Here is a 22,011-nt window from a genome sequence, read left to right as displayed (position 1 = left end):
CCATTAAATTAAATTATAGCTACAAATTTGAATTTGACTGGTATTGACCTGGACATTTTAATTTAAGCACTAAGTATTGATAACTTACAACACACATCCCACAATCCTCTTTGCATATTCCAAAAGAGCTTTATATCATTGCCCCAAATGAGCAGCAAAACTGTTCAGGATCTGAACTTGTTTCCACTAATGAGCTTCACCTCACTGGAGTGTAAAGCAGAAAGTGAGTCTGTGTCTCCCTGGGAACGTTTACAGGATTAACAACTTATGTCCGGCGTTACACAAATCCACACATCATAAGAACTTCAGTAAAAATCGAACCCAGTGAAATGTAGTTACAAAGTGTTGGAACCAAGATTGTAATACAAAAGAATACATCTTTTTAGCATAAATACACAAAAATATTTCTAAAGGAAAAGACAAACACCGACTACTCAGACACTGCAAAGACAAATAAGTGTTAATTACACAATGTAGACATTTAAAAACAATTACAATCAATCATCGCAAGCTCTGAAATCAGACAGTTGAAATGGTGGGGGACACAGAGAGTTCACTTGTATATATGTAGCATGTATATAAAAGTATAAAGTTACTTAAATAAATATACACAGATGATGCTCATGTCTTGGTGCTCAAGATGCACGGCCAACTTTTGCATCCACACGGTGGTTTGTGTTGTTGTGGTCACCCATGGTAAATAACTAGTGGTAGACACCATCTAGTGATTGAATCTGTACTTAAAGTTAAAGTTGTCCTCAATCTGGACAAGATTTTAAGACTGAGGCATTTTCTGAGTACTGTCTGAGGAATATATTTCTAAAGACCAAAACTGGAACACTTAGTTGTTAAAATTGAGAAGTTGCAGACTTTTGACTAAATATACTATATTATAGCAAGAATATCAATAATTACTATAAACGAAATAATAAAGGATCCAAAACTGACTCCCGAGGAAAACTGTTATGTAAAAAACTCATAGGATAGAGTCATTAATCCACTAGATCCTAGCAGGGTCAATGGCACAGGACCGTCCACTGTCAGGAGCTGATGAAATCTGAAATGTCAGCGAGGCTCTGAAACAGAGCTACGTCCGAGCCTCTATCCAGACAGGTACAGAGTATAGAATCTGATTACTAACCGGTGATTTGAGACTTCAACCATGTGACTCATTTTTGTGTGGATTATCTCAAGTGTATCACGCAAAATGGTTTGTTGAAGATGCTCTTAATATGTTTTGAAATAATGTCCCAAAAATGATGGTTGCTGTGATTGCGCAATCTCTGTTTTTACAAAATCATTACTTATTGACATCTGTTTATATCCGCTCTGTACTCGCTGCTCTCGTCGTCGCTGAGTGCTGCTCCACCACGTCCCAGGTGTCATCAGTCTTGGCGGGTCTCATGATTGGATGCACTATTTGACACACGTTGTATCCAAACCAGTACGGAGGGTCATCATTGCTGTGCTCCCAGTGATCCACACGTGGCTGAAGCTTTAAGGCGACCACCCTGAGGGAACCAACACTCTCTGGTCATTAAAAGTTATCATGCAGGACTGTAACTTTGCAATGTTCTTCTCAGTTTGTGTCTTACTTGGAGATGCTGCTGCAGCAGACCATCGTGATGGAGCAGAGCGGAGGACAGATCCTCTCCAAGTGTCGGAGAGTGCGATCTGTGAGAAGAACGCAACCACTCACATCCAGTTCGCGCAGGTACTGAGATCCACTTGTCAGATACTGCACTGCCATGTCTGTCATCTGAGGCAGGGCAGAAGAAAATGGAGAACGTGTCATGACATGACAAGGGGAAACACAATCAGCTCTAGCTGGGGAACATTTAAAGACATTAGAAGAGTGTGTGTGTACCTTGGGACAACCAGACATCCGCAGTGTGACTAGACCTCTGCAGTAAAATGAAATGGCTCTGACGGCCGGGTCAGACAGAGTTACACAGTAAGACACGTCAACATGTTCCAGATCTCTCACATTCTTGCACAGCTTCTGCCCTCATGAGGAACACAGGAGACGAGAGAAAGATGTGGGATGAAATGTGAACTGATGAGAAAATGAATGAGGAGAGGACATGAAGGAAATGGGGAACCCTATCTACAAGACGACGTAGATGCCTTCCTCTGTTCACATCTGTTAGTCATCAGCAACAGCAACTGAAACCACAACTGTGACAATGATTGACTCTTTTCTTTGGAACTGCTTTTCTAGGAAACAGTTTGGGTACAAGTTTATTTCCTGTCAGCTGTTGATGTTAGGAAACACTGGAAAAGGAAGTAAACTTGGACCCACTACAAATTGTAAACTGTTCTATAAAATTGTCACATCTGGCCATGTGATGAAATTCTAGCCAGATTTGTACCTCTATGCCAACGTCTGTGACGTAGACGCACTCAGCGAGAACTAACTTCTTCAAGCGAATTCCCTCGAGAGCCGCCAGCCCCTAAAAAACAAAAACAAATACCAGTTACAGACTTCACCTCCAGGGCCAGTTTTTTTTCTTCAGGAATTTGTGAGGGTGAGAACAAACATCCAAACAATACCTGATCCTGGATGTTGCAACCGCTGATGTCAAGAGAGCAGACAGAGCTGCCACTCAGCCACTCCAGACTCATGTCAGTCAGTCTCTCACAGTAACTCAAGTTGAGATGGTACAGTTTACACAACCTGATACATTGTGCACACACACACACACACACAGTCACTATTTAACAGACCACAAAGATAAGTGTGTGTGTGTGTGTGTGTGAGTGACTATACCTTTGTGCAACCCTCATGACAGATACGTCAGTGAGGTGACTGCAGTGACTGACATTCAGCTCTCTCAGTTTGGTGAACGAGGACCCTTCAGTCAAGCACTTGATCCCAGTATCGCTCACCCTGAAATACCAACAGTACACCCATTACGTCATGCAATGTCATGAAAAAGCACTGAATCTAAAACTACAGCAACGACAAACACACACAGACTTGCTACAAAGTGAGATGTCCAGGTATTGCAGGTTCTTGAGGGCGGCCACAGATTTGAGGCTGGCGTCGGTCATTCGGGGGCATTCTGCAGCGTGGAGTCTGCGGAGGCCTTGTGAGCTGCTGCACAGCGCCTTCCAGCTGATGTCTGTTAGCTGGTTGTTACCTATAGTGCCCATGGGGTACATGTGGAACAGATAGAATAACTGGAATAGAATTACGTCCATCTTTTCATGTGTATGTGGAAATGACTGTCGCAAAAATGATCTCACCCTCTGTGCTAAAAGTCTTGAGTTTGGCCACTTCAGCGATGGCTTTGAAGGCGACGTCGGAAAGATGAGGAGCTTCCAGCAGAGAAATGGCAGACAGACCGTGACATCGGGCAATTAGTGCCTTTTAGAGAAGAGTAAGACTCAAAACTTTAAAGGGTTAAAGGGTGTGTAGACAAAAAAATGATGCATGAGTTGACAAAGCAAATTCTTTGCTAATTTGTTCCTTATTTTCTGTCTTTGTTGAACATACCAGAGCTGTTGACCCTGTGATGAATTAGACATGAACAAACTTACCAAGACGCAGCTATCTGACAGCGTGGGCATGTCATTGATCACAATCTCCTTGAGTGAAGGACATCCGGCAGAGATGTACCTGAATCCATTTACTGTCATCTGGGAGGAGAGAAAGGAGGAGGGAGGAGGAAAGTATGTGTCCACGTTGGAATCTGGATCTGGATTCTCCTGGATGCAGTTTTTCTTACTCATTTTTAGAGCCCCATAAAGTGAAACCATACATCTGGATCTAATACACATTCCCAGAGGAAAGTGCGTATTATGTTGTGGTGCCTGAGTGTTATGTTATGGAGTGTACAGATGGTGAGTGGGTGGGCCAGAGTTGGTGGTGCAAAGCCAACCCTCTACTTGGCCACAGCTGACGTTTACTCTCCCTCTCCTTCAGATCTCCGTTCACTCGCTGTGACTGAGTGCAAACAGTCAGCAGCGTACAACAGAAACAAGAGGAGACACGTGAAAACACAGAGGATTTATCCACTGCGGACTGAACAAAAAGACAAAAAGCTGTGTCCTGCCTACAGCTGAAGCTGAGTGGAGTGACTGTATACCAATCTGAGAGGAGCATACCAACTGACCTGAGTGCAGCCGGACAGGTTGAGGTGGATGAGATTGTGGCAGCCCTTCCCTGTGGTCAGGTACATAAACCCTTTATCTGTGAATCTGTCGCAGTAGGCCAGACTCAGGTATTGAAGGTTGAGGCAGTTCCTGTTAGAATAGATAGATACGTTTATATAAGATGTGATGTGTTTAAGCTTTGTGTAGATTGTAGTTTGTTGTTTTGTTGTTGCTTTTTAACAAATAAAAAAGTAGTCAGTAGAGTACCCACTCCACAAGGAAACCATCATCATCAAAAATAGCAACATTACATTTTCAAAACAGCGCTAATGACTGAAAACTGTTGAACCTGCAACTCTATCATCAATACTCTCACAGTCTAGACGTTATGTTACGAGTGCCACATGTGTTCCTCTAAATCATTAAGTTGGCACTGACCAAGCTGCTTTCAGACATGAAATATGAGCCAGCAGTGAGCTGCTCATTGGACAAACAAAAATGGAGATAATTCTGGGAAATAAGGGGCAGAAGGCCAGAAATAAAAACATCATACAGGATCTACAGCTGGACCACAGATTAGAGCACAAAACTAGTCACATGGTGGTTTTTTACCAAAACTGGAGCTTTTACCTGGACAGTTCTCTCAGAGTTTTGTTTGTTATAAGTGTGCAAGAAAGGTTCAAGTAGAGCAGGCCGGGACATCTCTCCACAATTCTCTGAACCATCACATCCTGTGAAAGAACATATTTAAATGTTACCTGAAGTTCTCTCAGCACTGCAACTGTAATCAAACTGTCATCAAAACTCCATTAACTCCATTTTTAATTAATAAAAAGTAAAACAACTGCCACACCAGACACTGAGCAAATGCTCGTCTGAGACATACTGCAAGATCTTAACAGACAAATATAGTGTAATCTTAGATAAAGGATGTTTTTCAATAGATATTTTCATTGATTTAATATAGGACAGGGTTTTATCAATATTTATCATCACCAACAATCTGGTTGTCCTTAAACTTCAGAACATAGTGTAAAAAGCAAAGTAGTACATGTGATATGAAGATGATCATTAGTCTTAACAATGTTTCACTTACTGTAACATTAAAACACTCTGACACATTTAGCTCCTGGAGATTTCTGCATTCACCTAAACAAAACAAAACGATTAAAGAGCAGAGAAACAGCTGGTCAAACTGTGATGTCAGTTTTTTGAATACATATACATATAATAAACATAGTAGTATTCCTCTTTTAAAGCTGTATATACATTCCTGGACGGCTCCGGTCTCTTACATAACGTGCTACCTCTCACTTCTTCTGCAGGGCAAGCAGCAGCTGGGTTCCATCAACAATAACACTGTTCACCTTTGACCCATTGCTTCTGTGTCCAAGCCTGTTTTCATAAGACTTTCATCCCAAACTCCTGCTTTGGCTCCAGCTCTTCTTACTGAAAAGACAATCCCTGCAGGGCTCAGGATGCGTGTGACCTCCTCCCTTCTCTTAGCCTCCCTGCTCCTCCTCCTGCTCCCGTCCATCGAGATGAAAAGACCGGGAAAGGGCAGAGGCCTCAGAGGAGCAAGACACAAACTGACCCGGGACAGGTATGGACTTTTTCTTGGGTCTGATTTGTTCAACCCATTTTTCACCTGCTCTAATGATGATGTGTAGACTGCATCAGGCCATGAATTCAGTTTGTGTGTGTTTGGAAACTGTCAGGGTGAGAGGTGCTGGGCGTCACAGCAGATCAGGCCCCTCCAGGCTCGCAGCACATGACTGCTCAGAGTTGACAGAATCTGGAGACGCCTTTGTAGACTGTCAGGACCGACGCCTTACTTCCATTCCCACCTCACATACCTGGTCCAAAAAACCCAAGCACCTCCTTCTGGCCCGCAACCGGATCAAAGTCCTTCGTGATGGGGCCTTCTTTGGATATGAGAGTTTAACCAGTCTGGACCTGCAGCAGAATCACATCTCTTTAGTGGAGGAGGCGGCCTTCCAGGGCCTGACACGACTCACAACCCTGCTGCTGCAGCACAACCGCCTGGGGACACTTAGCGAGGAGGCCCTCATCCCCATGCCAAACCTTCACTACCTACGTCTATATGATAATCCCTGGAATTGTCTCTGCCCAATGGACAGTCTCATACGCACCCTTCAGGTCCCAAGCAACCGTAATCTAGGAAATCATGCCAGGTGAGTTTGACATAGTGTGATCAATTGCTCCGATTCCACAGGTGGCACATCTGATTTCAGTTTAACTGTGTTTCCTCTGCCAGGTGTGCAGAGCCCATCAGGCTAAAAGGCATTAAGTTGAAGCAGGTTGACCCCGAGTCACTCTGTAAGGAGACAGACCCAATCGGCAACCCACAGGGCGACCAAACAGAGCCCACATACCCTGTGGTGCCAGTTCCAATTCGCACCAAACCGGACGCCACCACATCTTGCCATACCTACATTTTCCCCCAAATACGGATGGACTGCAGTAAACGAGGCGAGCTCACAATCAGCTTTTATTTTCCTTAATCACTTTGATTAATTGTACCCTGCTCTGAGCCTCACTGTGTTTTTAGGAATTCAGCACACATGTTTCTTATGCAACAGAGAGGTTAGGAAAAATACCTCTATAGCCTCATGTCAGAGAGCTCCTATGCTCATGATTAAATGTTACTGTTGCATGACTGGAATGACTAAACTTCCATTTCTCGCAAACAGACCTGGGAAAGAGACACATCTGGTGTGGCAGGTGTTTTCTATTTAATGTTACGTTGCTTGCTTCCTTAACCTTTAATGATTCTATTTGTCACCTTATGAACAACATGGAAAGTATTAGCTAAAAAAAGTTTGGCTAATACATCAGAATATGTCTATTGGAAAACATGCAATAGAAGTAACCCCTTTCCCTCCATGTTTAGGTCTAACTGAGGTGCCCACAGGTATTCCAGAGGATGTTGTTCATATCGACCTGTCCCATAATTCAATAAGTCATCTCAGAGCCAGAGATTTCCAAGGAGCGAGGAGCCTCAGAACCCTTAACATCAGTAATAACAACATGGAGCACATTGACACAGGTATGTGTGCTACTATTACTGCATACCTATTAATCGTGAATATTACAGTACGTGCTTCATCTTTCCTGTAATATCCAGTTGTGTTTTTCTTCAGCTGATAGATAACATATGGAGAGCCAAAAGGCTGAGAACGTGTTATACAACTGCTGCTGACTTTTGTTTCCCATATTTCCTTTTCAGAGACAGCTGGCATTCTGCCATCTTTGAGTATACAGTATTAGCTTTATTTGTAGTGGGGAAAGCTGAGAGGGTTACAGAGATAAACTGATCACTGTGCTTAAGTGATTCAGACACAAACTGAACGCCAGAACGCACATTTCTTTCAGGGTTTGATTGCACTACTGGCATTTACTTTTCTTGGTTAATAACAAACAGCAACAGGTCTGCGCAAATATAACTATACTGAGACAAGCAAGAAAATGGATGCTTTGCACATGCATCTCTTTCTTTTCTCTCTCCCAGGTTCCCTGTCTGGGCTCCTGTACCTTCGTGAGCTGGACCTGTCTGACAACAGCCTGCATTTTGTCCAGTACGGGGTTCTTGAAGACCTTTACTTCCTGTCACAGCTAAAACTGGGAGGAAACCCCTGGGTGTGTGACTATAGGTAGGTTATTCTGCTCAAATGCTTACAATCCTTTTTTTGACAAATGAAAATAATTATTAAAAACTGATTGAATTTTTTTCAGCATCCACTACATGATGTACTGGCTGCGTGTGCACTCAGGAGTGAAGCACTCTGGCCTGCTGTGTCGCTCCCCTCCTGAACATACTGGGGAGAGTGTGGAGGAGTACGTGCATTCCTACAACAGAGAGTGTCCAAAGGACAGACAGCATAGCAGAACAGATAAAGACCAAACGGACCCCGAGCTGTGGAACACACCAATGGAAGTGCAGGGAGAGCTGGAGGAGGAGCTGGAGCCCAGCCACTTGAGAGCACCGCAGAAATACCAGATCATCAGGCTGTCCTGACTCAAGTGAAAATTTGACTTTAAAACGGTTCTCTGTTTTCCCTTCTGTCATCTCCTTTCAATATTATGAAACCGTCTGTATCAGATGGAGAAACTACGTTTAGTGTTGCTTTTTATGTTACGTCAGTGTTGTCTTTTTAATCAAAATAAAATAATTATCAACATTTTGACTGTTGTAACTAATTATTACTATAAGAACATGATCTGTATGGGTCAAAAACATAATATCTAGCAACAGAATGTGTAATACTCACTGATACATTTCAAGCTGGGCCATTTCAGAGATGTGCAGCCACGCAGGTTGAGGTGGATCACAAATGGACGGTAGGTCTGCAGAATCTGCTTCATTGCGCTGTCTGTTATCCAGTCTTTCTCCACAGAGAAGTTGATCTAACAGGGACACACATTAGGGAACATTCATATTCCTGTTTGAAGTAAAAGTTTTAACACTACTGTGAATTCAAGAAGAATGAATACAAGGAATCCCTCAGTACAGACCTGACTCCACAATGTGCCCGACTGGATGATGGCTTTCCATGTGCAACACACCTCAGCACAATTTAGCCAGTCTCGCAATTCTAAATATTGAAAGATCTGCCGAGAAAACAATAACATGACGTATTTGATCATTCAGGAACATTTCCGCTCTATTTATCTGACTAACATCTATAAGGTGCAAATATGCTGAAAGTAAGGATAATACTCTTTCCTTAAAAAATTAAGTGTTTGTAAAATCTGAAAAAATATGTTTGTGTAACACAATTTGTTGACACACATAGAAAAGTGAAAACATGTAAGAACGCCCTTCTCTTTGCCAAATGTTATGAGAAAGGCAATGAAGCAACTTTCATACTGATCACATGATCGATATTTGCTCCTAAAGGTTTTAATCTCACATAACCAGCCGTCACTCTGGACTCACTGCCTCCTCTGCCGCAGCCACTTTGCAAGGCAGTGTGATGTAAGTGTACAAGCAGCCTCTTTTTTCTCTCCAAACATAGTCATGTTGAAGCACTATTTATCAGGAGAGGTGTTGGACAGAAACACCAGCGCAAATAAAGCCAAAACTGCACTCCCATTGCCAGCAAATGTCAATCCAAAACAAACAGAGGCTACAACTGCTAAGTGCAAGTCAGGAAGATTTAGCATATTTGTAAACAGAGGTATACTTGACCATAATGCGCTGCAACTAACATTAATCAACTGGCCTCAAAGACACTGAAGGCATGTTTACAGTGGAGTCTACTTTCAGTCTTATGTAACAGATATGATCTCATCTCTGACTGCTTATAGAACAGAGATGTGAAGCTGCTACAGCTTTAAATCCAGGGCCATCAGAGCCTAATCAGGCTCATGAACTACAAAGGAAAACTTGAAGAAACCTGCTGAGTCACATGAATGCTGTGTAGTTTAAGAGGCACCACCTTTAGTGAGAGGCTGCTAGGGAGCACTGAGAGTCCGTCACATCCTCCCTCAATCTGGTGGACTTTGTTGCCGATTTCAATTAACCCCATTTCCAACCTCTGTAAGATTCATACAAACAAGAAATGTAGAAAATTGTTAGAATTCATTATATATTTTTTTTACTTAAATTCCAAATAAAGTAAAATAAATAAAGTACCTTAAAGTACTCTTTTGTCCTCTTTGAGTCCTTTGCAACATTACGCCATGCAGCTATGATGCGCTTTAGGCGGCGAGCGTTCACAAGTCTCTCAAGTTTCTCGATGGCAACTAATTTGAAAAGAAATTTGAATCTTGTTTCAAATGTCCATCACTTTGAAGAGAACAAGTATTTGTACTTCTGCATGCTTTTTTTAAAAGCAGAGGATAACATGTGGGATAAATTATGGCAATATGATCACAAAGTTGGACTGTACTGACAAATGTAGCTCATAAAGTAGAGTCAAGTCTTGAAGTTTAAGAGTGAAAGGTGCAGGGGACAAAATGAGTCACAAGAATGAGTTTATACAGCGGGTAAGACTTTCAGTTTGGACACATTCCTTAACCACACTGCATGTTTTCTCTGGCTGTATACAAGAGTCCCAGCTTGCAAAAACAGTCAATCAACATTAGTGGAGCAAAAGTCACCTACCAGCCTGTTTCTTCTTGTGTAATTTTACCCAGTTTGACCATTTGGTGAGTGCAACCCGCTGGCATTTCCTCTCATAATACTTCTTTGTCATGTCCATCTTCAGAGCCAGCTCTACGGTACCTCTCTTACTCTGTGTGGTGAACCTCTTCCACTTCCTGTCACCAAACAACAAACACAGCTCATCATTAATTCAGAGGAAAGATACGCAGGCAGACTGTCAGAAACCTGCGTTAACTCAACAGGACGGGAGTCAGTAACATTGAAACAATATAATTTCATCTCAAACACGTTTCTTTGAATGATGATCTCAACTGAAGCAGGTCTGGACATTCAGACAGGCCAATAATGCAGAAGTCTGCACTGACAATAGACAGGTGAAAGGCAAACAGGTGAAATAGAATATCCTCGTGAACTCTGCAACTTGTTAACAATGATCCAGAGAAAACATTCAGGACTTCATTCACATGGGTCAAATTTCTGCTAAGAGTCACTCTCTCCTGGTATACTGGATGTTTTATTAATATGTTTGTGGATCAATTTCAAAGGGCTTTAATTTTCTGTGTGAGAGAAAGTTAGTTGAATCTGTCTTCCTATTAGTCATGTACAATCCATATATATATATATTCAAGACATGTTAATTTACAAAATGAATGAAAAGGAAGGCAACAGATGTTCATCTTCCAGATGAATTTCTGGATTGCTGAAGAGTGATAGTCAAGCCATCACCACGCAGTCCTTTGAGTAAATGCTCCACCTGTGTTTGTCTAATTAAGTTGATTTTCACTCAGCACCAGCTGTCTATAATCACCAAATTACAATCAGTGTAAGCAGAATCTGAAAAGTTTTAGTATCCTTCCTTGCACTTTTCCTTTCATTCCTTGCTCTCAAACTTTCTGGAGAAAGAAAGGACGGAGCATGATTGATTGTTGTCCGGGCTGCTAGTTTTAATCAACAGTCTGCAGCTGCAGTTGGATGCTGTGGTTGAACTCACTGCCATGGCTCTTCTATTTGGGTAAATAAAATGCAAGTGTATTTTTGGATGACTTTGGCTTCTGTTACTTTTTTTCTTTCTAACTTGATTGTTTTTCAGGGTTTCTTGGCTCTGCACTCTGTTGTTATGGGGCTGCATTTGTTTTCCTCCTCAAAAAGGTAAGAGTTTCTGTATTATTCTTGACCATGTTCAACCATATGAATCAAATGTAATGTCTGTTTATTCCCTGTTAGGTTACAATATTGCACATGGCCACTCTCTCACTGATGATGACTTCAGTAGCTATGCAGGTGTTTCTGGTCCACAAACCTCAAACCAGTTTCATTCTGGAGCATCTTCAAACACAAACCATGACTCTGTTAGTCCAAGGGATGAGATAAAAGCTATGAGACACCAAAGCTTTGTTTCACATCAGAGGGAACCAGTCCACCATGAAAACAATGAGGATGCTAGCTCTGTTACGAGCCTCAGGGAAGAGACGGTGCAAAGCAAACCAGACTCAAGACATGAGCCAGATCAGTTTTTAGTGGCCCCCTCTGCTCCTCCTGTGCAGAAATATGAGCAAGAAAGTTCTGGTTATCAACATCCTTTTGGCATTTTAGTGAAGGAGCACACACCAAAACAAAATATGGAGGGCATCAGTTTCCCAACAATCAAAGATTTCAAACGGTTTATAGAAACAATGAAAAGCTCCTTCTTAATGCCAGGAAGTGACTTGAGTACACATTTTCGAACCGCACGACAAATGATGGTTTCTAATGCTAATTCTGCACAAGAAGGCACTGCCCGTAACGATGCCAGTGAAAATGAAGTCTGGAGTGAACCTATGAATACAGTGTTTGAGCAAAGTGAACAGAGCGCCAACTACCAAATGCCAAGTGAAAGCCTCTCTGTCCCTGATCCTGCCGACTCCACTGCCAGTCTCATTTCCACCAGTGTTTATGACAACCAGGACCCGGGCCCGGGCATCTACCCACGGCATCATTTAGCAGCCACAGAGTATGTTTCAAGTAATTATGGAAGTTTTGACAGCGGTGCCATTTCTGGGGAAAACCCTGATATTTTCACAAGTGCTCCTGATGTGGGAAATGAATATGTTGAGTCAAGCTACAAGCTCCCTGAACAAATACCCTCTGGCTCATTCTTTGGAGAGGATTTTTCCCACTCTGTCAACCCTCCAAACAGCCCATCTCAAGATTTCCGCTACTATTCATCCAATATAGCACCTCTAACCTCTGAGAAGAATACCCAACAACCAAAATATACATCTCACAGTGTAGACTCTTTAATAGAGTATCAAAAACCATCTGGTGGCTTTGATCTTGGTAAAGATTTCCAAAGTGAGGAGCTAGGCAGAGTGACTCCAACCAGTGTCCTGTCTGCACCAAAGCCCCCATCTTTGAATTCCTATGGCAAAAGTTTATATGTCCGTGCACCAAGAGGTCAACACTACATCCCAGATTATCTACCAAAACATAGGGAAAGACCAAGAGTATCATTTCAGGCATATCAACCCGCTGTTGACAAGGAATCAAATGGCATAAACTACACTCCCACCGTCCACCTGCCTGTATCTAGTGGTTCTTTTTCTTCAAACTCTGAAAACCCTTCACCACAGAGTAGTAGTGGTCATGTGGGAGTTCAAACAAGCAGCTCACATGATGCTCAGAATCAAGCTTTCAACACAAATCAGCCAGTCAGATCCCACCAAGTGTCCAGCTCTCTTCACGGCTCAAGCAGAGATGACGGCTATCTCGGAGACCAGAGAGTCGGTGTCACTCGTCCTGCCATCCTAACTGCCCACGCAAAAGATGAGGAGAAACCAGACCTCTCCGATCAGAATCTAGTCTCTGCTATTCAGGAACCACAACAAGACAACACCCTGATTCCCATTTCTAGTGGCTTTGATCCAACCCAGAGTGGGATGTCATCTCATGTCAGAGTTGGTTATGTGGATTTCAACTCTCTAACTAACTTGGCTCCAGCATCAGAGAGAGCCTTTTCAAGATTAGCTGACAAAGTCATGTCAAGGAATTTTGAAATCAACAATATAATCTCTGATAGGATTCCAAGTGGAGATATACATGGTGTCAGAAGCCCCCAGGACTCATTTTCTACCACACAAAGACGAGGCATTTCCCTAAATGGTGACTATGTGGGTGCAACCAGAGCTGGCCTTTTACAGACCTCCATACAACCAACCAAAGTACTGAAGCATCCAGCCAATGTGAATAAAGAACCCAGCACCATGGCCTACCAGCCTCCTAAATCTCTGTCTGCATCCAAGGTTTCTGGTTCTACTTTAAGTGGTGTCTTTCGGAGGGATGGAGGCAACACAAAAACGCTTCCTCCTCGAACGGGCCCCAACATGTCACCACCATCTGTTAACACATATGTTTTGAAGGCCACAAACCGCTATATACGGGGCAAAGTGTTTCTATCAAAGACCCGTTATACACCATATCAGCTGGATCAAGGCAAAACTGGTGAACATAAATGGGATCCAAGGCTAAGGAAATACAAAAACACTGCATCCCACAATATAAAAGGATTTGAAGAACCGTAAAGGAGAATCAACACTTTTCCAATGAGGGATAAAATGGTATGTAAAAACTTTCAAATATTTTGCTTGTGAAGAATAAATAAAGATTACTTAGAATCATTATAACTAAAAACATTTCTCACATCTCAAACTTTCTCAAGCAGTTTTTAATTTGTCCTTCATTTATGTCATTGGGATCCTGAATGAATTCTACAGATACAAAGAAAAAAGTGGCCAGATGTTTCAGTAAGACACTTCAATCAAATCAATTTAACTTTGAAGTAAATAAGGCACATTGGAGGCAAATATGCAAATACCAAAAATCTAGAGACAATTTACGTCTAAAAGTCACTGTAGCTGACCTGCCTTCGAGCAGAGCAAGAGCTTAAGACTTCAGAAAGAAAACAGCTGAAAAATCAACTTTGTTTATTAGTACTCCAATTTAAAAAATGTTTTTGTTGTCTTTGCTATTTTTATCATAGGTGAAATTGCTGACAGGAGGTCCTTTTTGTAAATATGGGTAAGTATTCATATTGAATGCTTACTGTCACACAACTGAAAACTAAAGTTGTAAATCCTTTTATTTCTTTTGTTTTCAATAGGATCTGTTGCCATCTTCACCTGGGAGGAAAATCAAGTTTCTGCAATTCTACATACATCTGCTCTAATTAGTAAAGGCATGAAATATTTTAGCAGTTTTCTATCTCATGTCTTGTGTCACATTGGATTAGCTAATCAACAATCACAATCATTCACAAATTACGAGTACAGTCAACGCCAATATTTGAGCAGTGAAAAGCTGTTGACTCATGCATCACATTTTGATATATCTCAGAACTCTAGGTAGGACGATGGCAAAGAAAGAGTATTTCAATCTTCACCTTCAATCTTGTTTAGCTGATCTTCACTTTGTACTTATAGGCTGCATTTTTGTCAAACGGGCCAAGAAAAAAAACATTAACTACCCAAATGGTGATGGAGCTTCTGTCTAATGGCTCTTTCTTCCTTTTCCCTCAAGAAATTATTTCTTTATTCAAACCCTCATGTGTTGAGTGTGACAGAAATACAGCAGGCCTACCTGAAGCAAGAGCTTGTTAAATGTTTCCTGTAACAGGAGTAGGCCTTCTCGAACAGACAAAATGAAGGCTAGAAAGGAATACAAAACAGCAATTATAAAAGCACCAAAACCACTTTAATTTGAGTTTGAACAACTTGTCTGAGAAATCTGGGACTCAACCTGACTTTTGATAGTTTGTATGCTAATAAACCATACTGCACCATGTTGTCATCTGGGTCCATATAGACCGTGTCCACAGTCCTACGTGTCAGAGAGGTTGATGCAGTGCGCTGTTCTGCATCGGTAACAAACTTGTGCCTCAAAACAGAATAAAGTTGACATCAAAAGATTATGTCCAACGCAAATTTACTTTAATACATGTGTCTAATTAGTGATGTTTCACAAGATTAAACTGTTTTTAAATGTACATGACCTGTAGTTTCCACCACTCATTTAGGTTTGAAAAATCACTTAAACATAATGTTGGGGCAAAATAAGGTTTTCTTTGACATGGACTTTTAATCTTCACTCCTCCACATTTGGTACCATGACTTTCACTCCCGGCAGTAAAAGAAAACTTGAGAAAGTGAGCCACCAAGTGTCCGTCTCAAGGAAAGTCACAAGAAAGGAGGTCTACCTACCAGTCAACATCCTTAAGATTATCATGTCCCTGGAAGGCCACAAGAGTGTTTTTCAGAAACTGTATTGGCTCATTGGGACATGACAGGCATGAAGCTGTCAATAAGGCCTATTGTCAAAGAAAGTGAAATAAAGAAAGGAATGATTTGTCACATTCAGAAAAATAAACATTTAAGCGGTGATAATAGTCAAATAAAGTGAACTGAAGGTGTATTAACTACCAAAGAACTGACCTGAGCTCATGTTCTCTGTGACGTTAACTTACTTGTAGCTAGCTTAACGTTAGCTAACATACTAACATTTCTACCTTTCTACTAACCTACCTTGTATATTTTTGGCAGGCAGTGTTTCATTTCGCACTCTTTCAGAACAGGCTTTGCGTTTGCTAACATCACAGCCATATCTTGTCTTAGACACATTTGCAAAGTCGAATAGTTGTGGAGGTTTCTAACCAACTACTAACTGGCTAGTTCAATTTAGCGTTTGTCAGATTTTGACTGGTACTCCATCTCCATTGGAAATTCAACGTTGCTAAGTAACGAAGCAAGTAAAACTCAAGTAAGTTAAGTGTTGGACAACTAATGCGCTGCAGCAGTATTTCAATGTAACGTAGTGTACATTTTGTACTATACAGTGTGATACACATAACCTTTCAGTAAAAAAAGGTTCATAGTTTTAAACACATTCCAAATATATATTGAACGCTAAGATGCTGTGTATAGCTAGAAACTCCTTGCTAATCACCCAGCGAAAGATTTGGTCGACCACTCTGAGCTGCCCTCAGTGTTGCCAGATTGGCCAGTTTTCCGCCCATTTTGGGCTACTTTTTATTTGATACCAAATGTCATTTCAGTTTAATACAACTAGGTTAACTTTTTAATTATAATGTTATTATATAATTATTATAATAAACTTTTATTCTGTCATAGCTCTATGATAAAATAATTGTAAAAGCTTACATCTGTTCAAAAGAGTAAACACTTGTATGTAATGTAACATTAACCAAAAGACGTTTATGTTATTATATGACTTTTATTACAAATTATTTTTTTTTCATTGCTGTAACTGCGGTATTGAGTTTGCCTAATGATTCTGATAAAACAGAAGACTGGAGGCGATAGGACCGCTTATTTTTCTTCTTCCTCCTGTTATATATATATAACAGTGTGTGTGTGTGTGTGTGTGTGTGTGTGTGTATATATATATATATCTTTTCCTAAAATAACATTACAAATTGGGCCACATCTATGACGACTGGGCGGGTTCTGGGCTCTGATTGGGCTACTTGTTGTCCGTCCAACCTGGCAACAATGGCTGGCCGGAACAACGGAACAGAATATTGTTGACAACTGTGGCTTGTCAGCAAACTTCTCCAGGTTTCACAACAATTAATCTGTCAAAATGAGTTTGGGTGGGCTTTGTAGTGGTTTCGATCGATTGTCGTCAGTGCTAGCTCACTAAGAAGCCGGGTCAGCTAGCTTGTGAGTCAACACGTTTGACTCACAGCGTTTCAGGGCATCTGTAGCTTAACGTTAGCTAGCTAGGTAGCAGAGCTTAGCTAAAGACATACAGTAGCAGCAGCATGGGTGATGGCAGTATTACTTCCAGGCTCGGCAACATGAAAGCGTTACTTGGAATTGTTGCCGGAGCTGGAGCTTCTTACGGGATATACAAACTTATCAGCGGGGGAGGCTTCAAGAGAAACAAGAAAAGTGCCACCAATGAAAGTCCTGGTGTCAGGAGCAGTCAGCCCAGTGAAGTTACCCTACAGCCGGGGAGCCTGCTGGCCAAAGTGTCTGGACTGGATGTTGTCTGTCCCCGACCTGATGTTGCGTCAGGTGAGAACAACAGAGCATATATAGCTACTAATACTCACAGTGACTACCTATAAACCATTGTGATTGTTTCAGCAAAGTGAATATCTCAAGGTAATTTCTCAAAATGTCCAGTGTGTAAGCACAAAGCACCCATAGTCATTCCCTAAATACGGTCACATCTGTAATATCAAGAATTGAGCTTTTGATTGTAAACAATAACTACAGCCGGGTCAGTCTCCTCCAGTGCAAACACATATTAAGTATCATTAAATGTTGGTGAAATTGCTCCATAGGTGACATCATCCACCAGTCCCCTGGCAACCTGGAGCCACAGCACCTGAAAATGCTGCTGTCATGCCTGCAGACCAGCAATAATCCATCCGACAGATGTCGGATCCTACTTACGTTAGGAAATGCTGCTGCCTTCACTGTGAATCAGGTAAAGTAAAAGTATACTTTCTCTAAAACCTTCTGCAAGTGAGGTTAGTACTGGTTGCTTTATTGTAACATTGTGAGTTATCTAATGATTAACGTATGTTGTCGTTGTATTTTGTCAGTGATCTACCTCAAAGTTCTGTATGCTTTGTGACTTTAAATGTCAGCCATGTAATATCATTTTTCTTTTGTCACTGATCCCCCAGAATCTAATACGGGAATTTGAAGGGATTCATATCATAGCTGGTTTCCTCTCTGATTCTGCGGCAGAGGTCAGAGTGCAGACTCTGAATGCTTTAAATAATCTGTGTATGAACATCCAAAACCAGGAACAAATAAAGGTATGTTGCCGTATACTGTACAGCAAATAGCATCCAATCTGTTGCTGAGTATGAGATCTTTTTGGTTATATATTCATGTCCATTTTTTGGGGAGGAAGAGACCAAATTCACCTTGTCTTACAGGTTTATGTGCCACAAGTGCTGGAGCTGATTGAGATGTCACCAGTGAATTCTGACCTTCAGCTTGGTGCTCTCAGGCTACTGACAAACCTTTCAGTCACAGATGAACATCAACACTTGCTGAAGGAATCAATTACACTTCTACTCTCTCTACTTGTCGTGAGCAATGAAGCATTACAGGTTGGTATCTTTTCAGGTTGCGCCAAGTTGATTTTCACATTTTTCCAAAATCAGTTGTCGAGAGCTATAAAAGTTATTTTAAACAATTCATGATTCATGATTATGATGCATGAGACCATTTGAAACTTTTGAAAGATGTAGCTCTTGCTGGAAAATGGATACAGCCGGTAGAGCTGTGAGTGCCAAATGAATGAATGAATGAATGAATGAATGAAGCACTTCTAATATTTGCGTTTCAGGTCCAGACTTTGAAAGTCCTTGTGAATTTGTCATCTAATCCAGACATGATGGATGACATTGTGCAAGCTCAGGTAAGAATGAAAGGGATGAAAATGGGGTCTTTATCTGATCATCCTCATGTAAGTCAAACAACCGGTGTAGTTTGCATGTTTTTATATAATACACAGCAAGTTAGTTAGTGTGGCAGTAAATCATAATTCCAATTTTCTGTAGTCAAACTGTTGTTTCATTATAAATCCTCATTTCGATGTTCTTTTTCTCTGCTTGTTGCTGTAGGCACCAGCTTCTGTTGTGGTGCTGTTTGACGCCCGAACAGCCCCTGCGGTGCTTCTGCGACTGCTGACGTTTGCAGGGAACTTAAAGGCCTGGAGGCCCTCTGCCCAGGTGGCTGATGAACTGAGGCGGAAGCAGGATTGCCTCTTCCGGGTCATGCTAGATGAGTCTTCCCAGCTCCACAGCAGACTGGTCCAGCTGCTTTCACACCCTGATGGGGAGATTCAGGCCCAGGTGGCTCGTATCTTGACATAAGCCCCCTCCTTCCCTGCACTCTTGATCCATGCACAGCTTTTTACTTTGCCAAAGCCATCAACCTATCACCCTCCCAGTTCAATTATAAATCTGTTGACATTAACCTTCTAAAAGAGCTGGCTGCATAGCATCCAGTGGAGACTCAGTTTACACTCCCACACTCTGTACCTACAGTGTTCCCCAGATCAATATTATTACCTACATGATATATTCCACCTCACCAGCCACTCTTCCCTCATTTCCAGTTTCCGGCCCAGCTTTACACTAAAATAATTGATGAGCAGTGAGTGAGCAGGAAGAAACCATTTAGTAGAGTGTAAAAACAGGCCGCCCCTCCCTGTTTTATTCCTGCCAGCAAGAGTTTTCTTCTCATTGCTGGAGACTGTTTTCCTTCAAAGATCCACAGTGCCCTTCCTTCTGAGAACTTCACCTACTTTCTCTGCGGACATGTTCCAGGTGAAATTTCTGAACCCAAACCCACTGCCAAACATTTTCTAGAGAATGTGTCAGAATGACCTGTGCAGCACAACCCGACGTACTACCCCTCTGTGGTTCAGAGAGACACTCACATGGAGAGCACCTTAGCATGCCTTGGAGACACCAATGAATGAATGAATGAATGAATGAATGCATGTATGGATGGATGTACCACAGCTCCAGTCCTCGCTCATGTGTGGACATATTGGATTCAAAGATCATCGTCTTCGACCTATGAAAGCAAGGTCTCTTATCTATGTATTTAATTTGAGAAGTAGTGCATCATGACTTTAAGAACAGCCAGGTGAGGTTGAACTACAGGGTGGTTGGCCTCACATTCTGTCACTATGTGAGAAGTTCTGTGTATCGGGAAGACCTTGGAGTTAAAACACTGCCTCCCCTGCATTAAGAAGAGCTAGTTGAGGTGGTTGGGACTCCTGGTAAGGATGCAACCTTGATAAGCTCTGACTTCGAAGGTACACCAACCACAGCTGCCGGGTAGATCAAGGGTCGATCCAGGATGTTCTGGTGGGGCTGCATCTCTCAGCTGACTTAGAAACACCTGCAAATCCCCCAGGGAGGAGCTGGAGGAAGTCGCAGAGGAAAAGGATGTCTGGACTGCTGCGATTGTTTCAACTACCACAAATATCATGCAGATATGCAGCTTGAAAATAAGTGGAGGAGGAGTTTACCTCTGACAAAGCCGTCTGTAATAATAATAAGTGATAATAGCTGTATTTGAAATTTTTTATGCATAAAATGGTCATTGAATTACAACAGTGATTGAATGTTAAATTCAAGGCTTGTTATGTTAAGTTTTGCACTTACTGTAATAAGACTGTAAGACATCCTCATGTTGTCTCGCTGGAGGACTGGAGCTGTGGACCCATGGATGGGTGTCGGTGCATACCTCTAATCTGCACGACAAATGTGGCGATTATCTCGGAATATGATTTTTAATGCAAGGATTTTTTTTGGCATGAGCCAGTCCAGGTGTAAAAGAAATGCTGCACTTTTTTGATGTTTGGACACTGACTTTATTGAACCCAAATCCTAAATATCTCTCAGGCAATATGGTTTACCAGAACAGATACAGCAGGAGGCTGATTTCTTAGATTTAGACTTAGATTATCATATTTATTTAATGAAGTTAGTCAGCATTTTGCCTATAAAATGAGAAATATGTTTGTTTATGTCTGTTTGAATGGTTCAATAAATACCCTATATGAGATATTATGGATATCCATGTCCTTTTTTCCCCTGTTTATTAAAAATATTTTAAACTAGAAACATTCACTGAATTTGATGCGCTCTGCTGTGACATGCTAAGCTGTGTTTCTCTTCCTGAAAAGATGCATATGCAAGAATCAGAGAATTCCTGTCCAGGTATCTTGTCTATGCTTTCATTTCTAGCAAGTTAATGTAGATTACTGTAAAGGCCTTTTCTCAGGTCTCACCCATAACTCTCAGGAAATTTCCTCTTCATCTCATTCACAATGCTGCTGCTAGAGTTGTAACAAAGATGAAGACAGCTGGACACATTTAATTAATTCCCAGGTTTTAATTTCTGCTGCTTGTCTATAAATCTCTCAATGGCCTAGGAACCAAAATACATCTTTGACTGTCTTTTATCATGTGAATTTTCTCAACCTCTCAGGTCGTCTTGCAGGGGTCCCCTAAACGACCCCAGAGTCCAAACTAAACATGGAGAAGCAACATTCAGTTCATAGAGGTTGCTGTGCATCACTGAGTTGGAACAAATATCCAGAAGATATGAGACTTGCCCTGACTTACCCAGGTTAAAAACCTTTACATTCCTTAGACTGAATCTTAAAGGGGTACTCCAGTGATTTAATGCTGCTCGTCTATTGTTGGAGGATTCAAAAGAGACCAATTTAAAAAAGGTGGTCAGAAGCGGAGATTCCCTGACTTTTAGTCCCTAGTGTGGGTTAATTTCCAAAAACACTGGAGCCTACATTTCCCATAATGCAACCCAGTGTGTTTCACTTCTTTAAAACGCAGCACAAATTGAGGCCTCAAGCCAAATTTGTGACTGATGACAGCATCAGGGATATTTTGTCAAATTTTATAAAACTCCTCCAGAGCCACAAACAACATTATATAACAGTGTTTACAGGCTGAGTAGTGCTGCTCATGACGAGTTAACTGACCTTCATGTGTAAAACTGGGCGCCTTTAAGCACTTATCATGCCCACATAATTTCTATCTAGTATTTTAGTATCTCCTTTAAAATGCCTTTGTGTAATGCATGTACTCAAATATACAAATACATGTGCAAATAAAAATGTCTTGTATCCCACATTTAATCATATTAAAATAAAATAAAAATATAATGATCTATGAGATTAAACATGGATTCCTGTTTTGTTTTTTTTTAATGTGGGCGTAGATGATG

At 41.4% G+C, this 22,011-nt stretch overlaps 3 protein-coding genes across 3 annotated transcripts; 2 read left to right on the top strand and 1 right to left on the bottom strand.

Annotated features, from left to right (window-relative positions):
* Nucleotides 1-1,318: 1,318 nt before the first annotated feature.
* On the bottom strand, nucleotides 1,319-15,876 carry fbxl13 (F-box and leucine-rich repeat protein 13). The gene is made up of 21 exons (XM_070906793.1): nucleotides 15,781-15,876; nucleotides 15,460-15,566; nucleotides 15,040-15,136; nucleotides 14,840-14,907; nucleotides 10,229-10,383; nucleotides 9,758-9,867; nucleotides 9,561-9,659; nucleotides 8,635-8,730; nucleotides 8,391-8,526; nucleotides 5,195-5,247; nucleotides 4,729-4,829; nucleotides 4,119-4,248; nucleotides 3,544-3,642; nucleotides 3,250-3,370; nucleotides 2,981-3,143; nucleotides 2,771-2,890; nucleotides 2,554-2,677; nucleotides 2,373-2,453; nucleotides 1,868-2,002; nucleotides 1,596-1,759; nucleotides 1,319-1,511 (listed from the first exon to the last, which is right to left on the bottom strand). The coding sequence occupies exons 1-21, from the start codon at nucleotides 15,874-15,876 to the stop codon at nucleotides 1,319-1,321; spliced, it is 2,448 nt and encodes an 815-aa protein (XP_070762894.1).
* On the top strand, nucleotides 5,565-8,137 carry LOC139286115 (leucine-rich repeat-containing protein 17-like). Its single transcript, XM_070906800.1, has 6 exons — nucleotides 5,565-5,701; nucleotides 5,817-6,293; nucleotides 6,377-6,591; nucleotides 7,013-7,168; nucleotides 7,631-7,772; nucleotides 7,855-8,137. Exons 1-6 carry the CDS (start codon nucleotides 5,577-5,579, stop codon nucleotides 8,135-8,137), a joined length of 1,398 nt encoding a protein of 465 aa, XP_070762901.1. The 5' UTR covers nucleotides 5,565-5,576.
* A 1,163-nt stretch (nucleotides 15,877-17,039) lies between the features above and the next one.
* Nucleotides 17,040-19,118, top strand: armc10 (armadillo repeat containing 10). The gene is made up of 6 exons (XM_070906797.1): nucleotides 17,040-17,295; nucleotides 17,568-17,713; nucleotides 17,916-18,050; nucleotides 18,174-18,350; nucleotides 18,590-18,661; nucleotides 18,867-19,118. Exons 1-6 carry the CDS (start codon nucleotides 17,040-17,042, stop codon nucleotides 19,116-19,118), a joined length of 1,038 nt encoding a protein of 345 aa, XP_070762898.1.
* The last annotated feature ends 2,893 nt before the right edge of the window (nucleotides 19,119-22,011 follow it).

The sequence above is a fragment of the Enoplosus armatus genome, chromosome 6, assembly GCF_043641665.1.
Source record: "Enoplosus armatus isolate fEnoArm2 chromosome 6, fEnoArm2.hap1, whole genome shotgun sequence".
NCBI classification, from domain to species: domain Eukaryota; kingdom Metazoa; phylum Chordata; class Actinopteri; order Centrarchiformes; family Enoplosidae; genus Enoplosus; species Enoplosus armatus.
Note: the sequence above shows the minus strand (reverse complement) of the source record. Positions and strands in the feature narration are given on the sequence as shown.

Excerpts from the sequence above, each read along its gene's own strand:
- LOC139286115 (XM_070906800.1), top strand. The coding sequence starts at position 5,577 with ATGCGTGTGACCTCCTCCCTTCTCTTAGCCTCCCTGCTCCTCCTCCTG. Across the intron at positions 7,169-7,630 it reads CATGGAGCACATTGACACAG|GTTCCCTGTCTGGGCTCCTG; the intron begins GTATGTGTGCTA and ends TCTCTCTCCCAG. Across the intron at positions 7,773-7,854 it reads CCCTGGGTGTGTGACTATAG|CATCCACTACATGATGTACT; the intron begins GTAGGTTATTCT and ends AATTTTTTTCAG.
- fbxl13 (XM_070906793.1), bottom strand. The coding sequence starts at position 15,876 with ATGTGTCTAAGACAAGATATGGCTGTGATGTTAGCAAACGCAAAGCCT. Across the intron at positions 14,908-15,039 it reads TGGACCCAGATGACAACATG|CCTTCATTTTGTCTGTTCGA; the intron begins GTGCAGTATGGT and ends ATTCCTTTCTAG. Across the intron at positions 2,678-2,770 it reads GTCATGAGGGTTGCACAAAG|GTTGTGTAAACTGTACCATC; the intron begins GTATAGTCACTC and ends ACAATGTATCAG.
- armc10 (XM_070906797.1), top strand. The coding sequence starts at position 17,040 with ATGGGTGATGGCAGTATTACTTCCAGGCTCGGCAACATGAAAGCGTTA. Across the intron at positions 17,714-17,915 it reads CTGCCTTCACTGTGAATCAG|AATCTAATACGGGAATTTGA; the intron begins GTAAAGTAAAAG and ends CTGATCCCCCAG. Across the intron at positions 18,662-18,866 it reads ATGACATTGTGCAAGCTCAG|GCACCAGCTTCTGTTGTGGT; the intron begins GTAAGAATGAAA and ends TTGTTGCTGTAG.